Raw genomic sequence first — 11699 nt, forward strand, 5'->3', positions numbered from 1 at the left:
AAAAAGAAGTCATTAACTTACAAGGGAAAACCCATAAGGCTAGCAGGAGATTTTTCAACAGAAATTTTGCAAACCAGAAGGAAGTGGCATGATATATTTAAAGTGCTGAATGGGAAAAATCTGAAGCCCAGAATACTCTGTCCAGCAAGGCTATCATTCAGAATAGAAGGAGAGATAAAAAGTTTCCCAGACAAACAAAAACTAAAGGAGTTTGTAATCACTAAACCAGCCCTGCAAGAACTATTAAAGGAGACTCTCTGAGTGGAAAGGAGAGATCAAAAGTGACAGTATAAAGGTAGGAAACACAAAAGCAGTAAAAATGAATATTTCTGTAAAAAATCAGTTAAGGAACTCCCACCCACAAAAATATAAAGTATAATAACATACACTTAAAATGTGGGAGAGGAGAGGAGAAAAGAATGGGTTCAAACTCTAACTATCAATTTAATAGAGACTGCTATGCAGAAGTTATATACAAACCTAATGGCAACCATATATCAAAGCCTATAATAAACATGAAAAGAATAAAGAGAAATAAGTCAAATATACCACTAAAGAAAATCAGCAAAAGATGACAGAGAGAAAGACAAGAAAGGATCAGAGAAAACTTTCAGAAACAACCACAAAACAAGTGATAAAATGTCAATAAACACATATGTATCAATAATTACTTTGAAGCTTCTGCACAGCGAAGCAAACAATCAGCAAACTAAAAGGCAACTGACAGAATGGGAGAAGATATTGCAAAGGACATATCAGATAAAGCGTTAGTATCCAAAATCTGTAAAGAACTTATGAAATTCAACACCTAAAAAATAAATAATCCAGTGAAGAAATGGGCAAAAGACAGAATAGACACTTCTCCAAAGAAGACATCCAGATAGCCAACCGACACATGACAAAAATGCTCAACATCATTCATCATCAGGGAAACGCAAATCAAAACCACAATGAGATACCACCTCACACCAGTCCGAATGGCTAACATGAACAACTCAGGCAACACCGTGTTGGCGAGGATGCAGAGAAGAGGATTTCTTTGGCACTGCTGGTGGGAATGCAAACTGGTGCAACCACTCTGGAAAAACAGTATGGAGGTTATTCAAAAAATTAAAAATAGAACTACCCTATGACCCAGCAATTGCACTACGAGGTATTTATCCTAGGGATACATGCCACTGTTTCGAAGGGGCACATACACCCCAATGTTTATAGCAGCACTATCGACAATAGTGAAAATGTGAAAAGAATCCAAATGTCCATCGACAGATGAATGGATAAAGAAGATGTGGTATATATAGCCAATGGAGTATTACTTGGCAATCAAAAAGAATGAAAGCTTGTTATTTGCAACCATGTGGATGGAACTAGAGGGTATTATGCTAAGCCAAATTAGTCAGGCAGAGAAAGACAAATAGCATGTGACTTCACTCATATGTGGAATTAAGATATAAACAGATGAACATAAGGGAAGGGAAGCAAAAATAATACAAAAACAGAAAAGGGGATAAAACATAAGAGACTCTTAAATATAGAGAACAAACAGGGTGGCTGGAGGGGTTGTCGGTGGGGGATGGGCTAAATGGGTACGGGGCATTAAGGAGGACACTTGTTGGGATGAACACTGGGTGTTATACACAGGGGATGAATCACTGGAATCTACTACTGAAATCATTATTGCACTATACGCTAATAACTTGGATGTAAATTAAAAATAAAAAATATAAACAAACAAACAAACATTATAAAATTAAAAAAAAATTACTTTGAATGCAAATGGACTAAATAGTTCAATCAAAAGGCCTAGGGCAACAGAATGAATTAAAAAACAAGACCCATCTATATGTTGCCTATAAGAGACTCATTTTAGACCTAAAGACACTTGCAGATTGAAAGTGAGGGGATGGAGAAATAGCTATCATGCAAATGGATGTCAAAAGAAACTCAGAGTATCAATACTTATTTCAGACAAAATCGACTTTAAAACAAAGACTGTAGCAAGACACAAAGAAGGACACTATATAATAATAAAGGGGACAATCCAACAAGGAGTTGCAACAATTGTAAATATTTATGCACCCAACATAGAAACTCCCCAAATAAATAAAACAGTTAATAGCAAATATAAAGGAACTAATCAATAATTATACAATAATAGTAAGGGACTTTTACACCCCACTTATATCAATAAACACGATCATCTAAACCAAAAATCCACAAGAAAACAATGGCTTTCAATGACACACTGGAACAGATGGATTTAACAGATGTATTCAGAACATTCCATCCTAAAACAGCAGAATATACATTTTTTCAAGTGCACACAGAACATTTTCCAGAATAGATCAGATATCAGCCCACACAGCACGCCTCAAATTCAAGAAGATCCAAGTCTTACTATTCATGTTTTCTGATCACAATGCTATGAAACTAGAAGTCAACCACAAGAAAAAATCTGGAAAGATCACAAATACATGGAAGTTAAATAACATGCTACTAAACAGTGAATGGGACAACCAGGAAATAAAAGAAACAAATGAAAATGAAAACAACAATCCAAAACCTTTGGGATTCAGCAAAAACGGTTCTAAGAGGGAAGTATATAGCAATACAAGCCTACCTTACGTAGCAAGAAAAATCTCAAATGGATAACCTAAACTAACCTCTAAAGGAGCTAGAAAAAGAACAACAAACAAAACCTAAAACCAGCAGGAAAAGGGTAATAATAAAGATTAGAGCAGAAATAAATGATAAACTAAAAAACAAAAACAAAAACAAAAAACAATAGAAAAGATCAATGAAACCAGCAGCTGGTTCTTTGAAAAAAATCAATAAAATTGATAAACTTCAGGCCAGGTTGATCAAAAAGAAAAGAGAAAGGTCTCAAATAAATAAAATCACAGATGAGAGAGGAGAAATAACAGCCAACATTACAGAAATACAAATAATTGTAACAGAATATTATGAAAAACTATGTGCCAACAAATTGGACAACCTGGAAGAAATGGATAGATTCCTAGAAACATACAAAATACCAAACTGAAACTGGGAAGAAATAGAAAATTTGAACAGGCTGATAACCAGAAAAGAGATTGAATTAGTAACCAAAAAACTTCCAACAAACAAGTCTAGGGCCAGATGGCTTCACAGGTAAATGCCATCAAACATAAAAGAGGAGTTAATAGCTGTTATTCTTTAACTATTCCAAAATTAGAAAAGGAAGGAAAACCTCCAAATTCATTCCATGAGGCCAGCATTATCCTGACACCAAAACTGATAAAGACACCACTAAAAAAGAGAACTGCAGGCCAATATGAATATAGATGCAAAAATCTTCAATAAAATACTAGGAAACCAAATTCAACAATACATTTAAAAAATCATTCAGCACGCTCAAAGTGGGATTTATTCCTGGGCTGCAATGGTGGTTCAATACTCTCAAATCAATCAATGCAATATATTGCATCAGTAAAATAAAGGATAAGAACTATATGACCATTCAGTAGATGCAGAAAAAGCATTTGACAAAGTACAACATCCATTCATGATAAAAACCCTCAACAAAGTAGGTTGGAGGCAATATATATATATCTCAACATAACAAAGGCCACATAAGAAAAACCACAGCTATATCAACCTCAATGGAGGAAAAAATGGAGAGCTCTCCCCCTAAGGTCAGGAACAAGACAAGGATGTCCACTGTCATCAGTTTTATTCAACATACTGCTGGAAGGCCTAGCCTCAGCAATCCCACAGCAAAAGAAATAAAAGGCATCCAAATTGGCAAGGAAGAGATAAAACTTTCACGATCTGCAGATGACAGATACTATATAAAGAAATCTGAAAGACTCCATCAAAAAACTGCTAGAATTGATATATGAATTCAGTGAAGTCACAGGATACAAAACCAATGTACAGAATCTGTTGCATTTCTATACACCAATAATGAAGGAGCAGAAGAGAAATTAAGAAGACAATCCCATTTACAATTGCACCCAAGTAATAAGATACCTAGGAATAAATCTAACCAAAGAGGTGAAAGAACTGTACCCTGGAAACTATAAACACTGCTGAAAGAAACTGATTATGACACAAAGGAATGAAAGACGTTCCATGCTCATGGACTGGAAGAACAGGCATTTGTTAAACTGTCCGTGCCACCCAAAGCACTCTAAACATTCAGCGAGATCCCCATCAAAATAGCAATAGCATTTTCACAGAACTAGAACAAACAATCCTAAAATTTGCAAGGAACCACAAAAGACACCCCCCCCCCCAAATAACCAAAGCAATTTTGAAAAAGCAAAGCAAAGCTGGAGGCATCACAATTCCAGACTTCATGTTATGTTGCAAAGTTGTAGTGATCAAAACAGTATGGTACTGGCACAAAAACAGACACACAGATCAATAGAACAGAATTGAAAATCCAGAAACTGGACCCACAACTATATGATCAATTAATCTTTGACAAAGCTGGAAAGACCATCCAATGGGAAAAAGACAGTCTCTTCAACGAATGGTGTTAGGGAAACTGGACGGCAGCCTTTTGGCTTTCTTAAATTCCTTACAGTTTTCTGAGTCAGGGAATATAGATCTACATTATCTATATTATCTATTTCATTGGCTCATAATGATTTGTTTTTAAAACAGTATGGTATTTACTTTTCTTATTTTGTAGAAAAGCATAAATATGTAAAGAAGTGTAACCCATCTCTAATATTCCATATTGAACAGTTTGTAAAATTAAAGAGACACATCCATGTCACAAAAAGCTACAAAATAAAAGGTGACAGGGGAAAGCCACCTCCCCTTTCCTAGCTCTTCTTCCCAAAGCTAAATCCCTTTATGAGTTTCTTATGAGTCCTTCAAACCCCCCAAATCACTGCATATACTTATTTCTGTCTTTCCACCTCTTTGTTTTCACACACACACACACACACACACACACACACACACTAACACTCTATACACAGTACTTAGATTTTTTCACTTACTATATATTGGGGCACATTCTCTAACTGCAAGATAAATATATATCTTTCTCTTTTCTCTTCTCTGCGTAAAAAGTCATTTGCTAAGATGTGTCACAATTTGTTAACCCGTCTTTTTGAAGGATATTTTGGCATTGTTTCTAGGGTTTTGTTTATTTGTTTGTTGTGTGGTGTGAAGTTACTATTACCAATAATGCTACGAGAACATCTTTGCATTTATCTTAGCAAGTCCTGCCAATATATCCCGAGAAATTCTTCAGCACTGAGGACTGGGTTAAAGGGTATATGATCTACACCGGATTGTCATCCAGAAAGGCTGCATCAAATAATATTCCAATGGAAGGGTTTGAGAGTACCGGTTTCCCCAAATTCGCCAAGCATTTGTTATCAATTTTTTAGCTGTTGCAAACGAAATAAACTGAAATTGGTATCTTGAAGAAAAAAATGACACAGCGTCCTTGATGGGACCTCTCAGCTTAGCACGAGGGAGAATCTTCCCCTAATTCCTCACCCCCATCCCCAACACCTGAGAGAAAGAGACCCGAGGAGCTCTGGGTTCCCCTGGAGGTCACCTGCATGGGAGACAAGGACACCAGCGCCTGAAGTTGTGGATCTTGACTGATTTGACCGGGGCGTGTACTGATGTCGCTTTGGAGGCAGAGCCTCTTCGGACGCAGTGCCTGCTGGGTGGCGTTACCTGGATTCCCATGAGGATGCAGAGATACCATGGTGGGACCTCCAAGATGCTATAGACCAGGTTGTTGCTGCTGGGGCTCCTGGACTGCCCCCCCTTCTTCCTGTTTGGGCCCTCAGTGTGACAGTTGAGCACATCGTCTTCTCTCTGCTGGGAACATGAGAAGGGCACAGAAAGGCATTTTTTTTTTAGAGAGAGAGAGAGAGAGATAGGGAAGGAGGGAGGGAGGGAGGATCTTAAGCAGGCTTCATGTCAGCACAGAGCCCGACATGGGGCTCGATCTCACAACCATGAGATCATGACCTGAGCCCAAATCAAGAGTCGGATGCCTAACTGCCCGAGCCACCCAGGTGCCCCACATCAGGGCATTTTAGGAGGAATCAATGGACTTCCCGATTTCAAGTGGAGAGCTGGACGGCCTGCAGGAAGCACTGGGACAGCGATAACGGCGGGCCTGCTTGGGATTTCTAGGTCCAGACTCAAAAGACCAGTGATTTTCTACATTATACATCTTCAGTAGGGCCTGCATGTGAAGTCTGGGACCACGCGAGGGAAGCGGGCGCGTTGCCTGAAGCCCCGGCAGAGAAGCAGCTTTGTGGAGGAGAGGTGGGGTTCAACCCCAAGGTCAGAAAATGGGCAGATTTCCCTCCCAGACAGGGAAATGGGGATCCTGACCCCGAATGGTGTCGCTGCCCTCCTAGGTGCTGTGTTTACATCTGCCGAAGCTCTCATCTCAGCCTGTTTCTGTAACAGTCAGTTACCTGATCCATCCCTTCTGCTGGGCTGTGAGCTCCTAGAATGCACCAACTGTGCCTTACCCTTCTGTGGCGTCCCCGCTTCGAGAGCAGCCAGCGCTCGTGTTCAGTATAGACCCAATGAACGGACGGAACGTGCAAATGTGAGAGAGTGCAATGCCACCTCCCTGCAGCTGCCGGGACTCCGGTGCAGGGACAGCAAGAGCCGGAGGCGGAGTCCCCGGGGGGGTGGGAGGGGGGCAGATGGATCCCTTGCTCCACTCATACCCCCCACAGCTTCCGTTCCCCCACCTGGCCCTCCAGGTGTGTTTCCTAACACTCCCGATTTCCGCGGCTCCGACCAATGGGGCTGTCCAGGTGTCTCCGAATGTGGCCTCCGTTATCCTGCATCAGTGCCTTAGCTTACCCTGTGCCCCCAACTTGAGCCCCTGCTTCTCCTACCCACTCCCTGATGGCAAGAGCTCTATGCCTCCTCCCCTCCACGTCTCCCGACCTCCTCCACCCATATGATTTTTTCTCCCGGGAACTCCCAGCGCGCTGCACCTCTCTGTTACATAATGTACCATTTTCTCTCTAGTTCTAGAAACATTCCTGTGCACCCTGCCTTCCCTAGCGGGGCCACAAGCTTTCAGGGTCGGGAAGCTGTCTTCTCCCTGTTAACATGCCTAGAAGTTTCTAGCCGAGCAACCTGCAATGTGAAACCAAAAACATCCTAGAAAAATGGGTGCTGATAAGGAAGGGAAGACAGGTCACCGAAGAGAGGGGTGGGTACATGCCCAGACCGGCCGCTCCCCAGAGAGCCTCCAGGAAGCCAAAATGTGGGAGTCTTCGATTTCTTTCCCAAGGTGTTTGTTTTGTTTGCCTGACGTAGAGGCAGAAAGAACTCTGAAGAGAAACGAAGAGAGTTCTCTCAGGTGCCTCCCATGATTTTCCAGAAGAGACGGCCAGGGCCTCTTCCCCAGAAGGCTGAGCAGCGGCGGGCAGGGGTCTGGCAGCTCTCAGAGCCCAGCCGAGGTTCACGGGGGACACCCGTCCCACAGGCACCCTGGGCTGCAGCCCTAGCGGGGCACAGAGGGGCTCTCTCCGCCTGTGGTGGCCACTGGCGAGGTCAGAGCGTCTCCACTGGGTTCACCCTGTTATTTTTAGGTGGTCAAAAATCGGTCAGAAGGGTGGTGGGGTCAGGGCTCGAGGCCCTGCCAGAGAAGCCTCCGGAGGCTTCTCTCTGCTTCTCTGGGCCTCGGGTTCCTCACCTGGGAACAGAAGCGCCTGCATCATTGGCTCGGAAGGAAGAAAATAAAGCACGTTAAATGCCGGCGGGGGGGGGGGGGGGGGGCGTATCGGTTGTTTGGTAAATATTAGTTCTCTCTCTCTGCTGACCTCTCTCTTTCCCTTGCTTTGTTGCAGAAAGTCCTTCTGTCCAAAGAACTTGTAACACTGAGAAACCTCGAAAAAACAAAAAAACTTAGATCCAGCAGAGACCAACCCGTGAATAAAAGTAAAACCTCCTCCACCTCCTCCTCGTGGCTTTCGAGTTTATTCACAGAGTTTAGCCCTCAGGCAGGAATCTTTGCCGCACGACGGCCAGGCTGGGAGCGGCACACCTGTCTAGTAATCTAAACTCTGGTCTAGGACGTGAGCCACCGTCCTGGGCAGGCGGCGTAATGATTGAGGACACTGGGACTCCCCCTGGACACCCCCTCCAGGCGTCCTTCTTCCTTTCTGCCCCGCCCCCTTAGCTTGTCCCCTCTCTTTTTGGGGCACTCACCAAGGCTTGCGAAGGCTCACAGCTGGTGATGGCAGAGGTCATGGCAACCTGGGGTCGGCTCCTTTTGGCCTCCTCTCGGGATGAAAACAGAGTGAAGCTGCTCCAGTTGGAAGAGATTAACGTCTCGCTGCTCGCCAAAATAGCAAGGGAGGGAGAAAGACCGGGATCCTGGGCCGGCTCCGGGCAGGGTGGGGCTTCCAGACTTTCCCTCCTGCCCCCTCCAATCGCCACAGGAGATCAAGGTGCATTCAAGTGCAGCCAATGTTTCATAATTAAGTTTGAGTAAGTGCAGAGAAGTTAATGATCCTCTATGGCACTACAGGAGACAAACCGGGCACGGCCTTTCGGGGAGCGGCATGACCACATTTTCTGGAAGTCTGATTCTAGGAGGCGGGGGCGGGGGGGGGGGGTGGTGAGGGTGAGGCTCTGGGCTGAACACAACGGCTTTGCAGTTTTTGAATGTTGGTTCTTGGTGACTAGTTGAACCGGAATGGAGAGCATTTGAAAAGATAAGTTCAACCAGCCTGGCCTGTGAGGATATCATCACAAAACAAAGGGCATTACTGTGGATCCAGGAGAAACTGCTAAGGTGCGTTGGGGGAGCGAAGCCCTTGGGTGAGAACCTGAGAAATGTGCTTCTAATCCTTAGGTGTTTGTCTTCCCCACACCCGGAAATGTCTAATAACCCACCTTGTAGAGAGAGAAGTCCGGGAGGGTGTACTCTTGCTCTTATTCTGCACAGGGCCCTCCTCAAAAACTCCGAATAAAGCCCCCTCCATGAAGTCCAAAGTAAGCCGGCTACTCATGATGGTAGAATGTTCTGGAATGGGTGGCACTGGGTCCTAAGGTTCGGGAAACACATGGTGGGATGCACATAGATGTCAGTGGGCATTGGTCCAAGAGGAAGCCCTGAAAAAATGCAACAATGAGGTGTTTGACAAGGGAGGGGACAGACCTGCTGTGGGCTGTGACAGAAAAGCCAGCGGTAAGTAGCTGACCTTACTGAATACTTGGCTATGTACACTGTGCTACGCCTTTTTGGTATTACCTTGCTTAACATTCACAACAAACTAGCGTTCCCATTCCTTTTTTACAGATTAAGAAAGTAAGATGTTGATGGGCCCGTTAAGCTCCCTGCCTAAGGTTCATAACAAATGTAGAAGGTGAGATTCAAAACCCAGACGGTCTTGCTCCACAGGCTGTGGAGGCCAAGCAGGTCCTAGTGGAGACAGGCCCTCCGGGTCTGGAGATGTAAAGGATGAGGCTCCAGGGGACATGGCCGCAGAGCAGGCTTCCCCCCACTATCCCTGAAGGGAAACGTGGATCCTCTACAAATGGCACCCCGGGGCCACGAGTTCACCTCAGAAGTGAAAGTGAGACTACTTAGCTTCGGGAAGGTGTGGATTCCGGCCTCTGTTGGGTCTCCCTGAACACACTAAATGTGCAGTTCTGAGCGGGGCAAGTTATGAGGTGAACACAGAGAGCAGGTGCCACCGTTCACGTGGATCTCTGTCCTGAGCAGCACGGGCCTCGTTGCTCCAGGAAGACCCGGCAGGTGTGAGGCAGAGTGGGGGGCTGCCTCTACTGCCTACCACAACCCCTACCCTCACAGACCTGGGGGGCACGGGCAAAGTTGGGTTTGTGTCAGACATGTCTTTTCCCTGTCACCTTCTGGGATAACATGGAAGAAGGGGACTTCTCAAAGACTCTATCCTCCCGACACTGAAGGTCCTGCCTTTCGTGGCTACGTTCTTTCCTCTCCCTGGCGACTGCTTAGGTATACAGTTAAACTCCCCTACGCTATGAGGTAAAATCCTTAGCTACACACAACTGAGGTAAAACGGAAAGATGGTCTCCTGTTACCCACTTTGTTTGGTTGCCTATACAGTATGTTCCAGAAACTTCCTCGCTCTTTAAGTCCTCTCTTCTGGGCCCAACACTCTTTGTCTCACGTGATTCCTCGTATAAGTCCTTTGGCTTGTGGCCGCTGCTGATGTCCGTGGAGACCCCACCTCCCTCAGCAGTTCAGATGAGGAACCAAGCCTTCACCCCTCCTTTTCCTCTACCTTCCACCCCTCAGGAGTCACTTCTACAGACTATGATCCCTCAGCTCATCATTGGCCTGGCCTGGCTTCTGCTACCATCTCTTGCCTTAAAGCTTCTGTGGTATTCCACAACTCTCTACAGTCTCAGCTGCCCCAGCTGGTGGCCTTGCCCTCCCTCCCCATCTGGAATCATCCTGCCATCCCGTACACACACCAGCCTGAAGCTCTCAATACACAGTCAGCACATTTACACATGATTATTTATAACCCTTGTGTTTCAAGTTATGGAAATCAAGTTCTAATAATTAGCTCAAACAGAGGAATTTAAGAATATGGGGCCTGTCTGGGAACCCATGATCTTTCCTCAGACACGGGAAGGAATGAAAACCCTCCCATTACATTTTCACACCTAAACATCTAATCCCAAATTTGAGGCAGTTCCTCAAGCCTCAGGCACTTTGGGAGGGGAGAGGCACCAGGCTTCTCCATACATAATGCATGACGGCCCCGTTGGATGCACCACCTTTGTGTGTGGAGTAGTCTATGCAGGCAGGCTTGACCTGGACCTTTGCACCTCTGCAGATAAACTGGCAATTGCCCACTATAGGAGGGAATGTGCCAAGAGACCGCCGTGAGGCAAATCACACCTGACAACGAGAATGAAGGAGGCCGGCAGGGTTTCTCAAGAAAAGGTCCAACAAAACCAAAGGCACAGCTCTTGGTTTTGCTATTCGGACCCGTGGAGCCTCCCTCATCTTCCTCAGTGAACCATTCCGATCCGCAGTCTCCCCGCACAGGGGAGACTACGCGTGTGTGCACACCTATTCCAATGCTAACAACCTCAACATATTTTTACACAGCAGAATTGCCGAAAATGTGGCAGAAGTAATCCAAGAGAGCACTGGGGAAGCAATTTCAAGGCTGCTTGTCTATGAGATGCTTTACTCCAGTGAACATCTAATTTCATATACTCTTGATCTGAAAGGTCAAGAAACCAAGCTTTATCGTCGGAGGGTGGGTTTCCCACATCCTCATGGAGCCCTGACTTTTTTCATGAGGAATTGGAGTTACAGACTTTCAGGCTCGGACTTGCAAAATGGTTTACTTCAACTTTTGGTATGTGCAGCGTGGAAGAGCCACCACTAGTGGATTGTCGCACTTGATTTATGACTTCATGGCCTCAATAATTCCCATACTCATGTTTAATTGAATCTCAGTTTATCTAACAGGGGTTGACAAACTGTGACTCAGGCCAAGTCTGGCCCACTGCCTGTTTGTGTAAATAGAGTTTTATTGGAATATGTCCCATTCACTTAGATACTCTCTAAAGCTGCTGGTGAGTTACAACGGCAGATCTGAATGGTTGCGACAGCCCACAGAGCCTAAAACAATCTGCTACCTGACCCTTTGCAAAAAAAGTTTGCTGACCCCTGCTCTAGAACACCAGTC

The 11699-nt window shown here is 44.8% G+C and overlaps 1 protein-coding gene across 1 annotated transcript in view; it reads right to left on the reverse strand.

The window, feature by feature from the left end:
• The window catches only part of LOC115509222 (solute carrier family 23 member 1-like), a 48579-nt gene extending 40159 nt beyond the window's left edge, over positions 1 to 8420 (reverse strand). Inside the window, 2 exon segments of the mRNA XM_030308503.1 lie at positions 5689 to 5835; positions 8206 to 8420. Coding sequence (XP_030164363.1) covers positions 5689 to 5835; positions 8206 to 8247 — 189 coding nt within the window. The 5' untranslated portion in view covers positions 8248 to 8420.
• Positions 8421 to 11699: the final 3279 nt, after the last annotated feature.

Source organism: Lynx canadensis, chromosome A2, assembly GCF_007474595.2.
Source record: "Lynx canadensis isolate LIC74 chromosome A2, mLynCan4.pri.v2, whole genome shotgun sequence".
NCBI lineage: Eukaryota > Metazoa > Chordata > Mammalia > Carnivora > Felidae > Lynx > Lynx canadensis.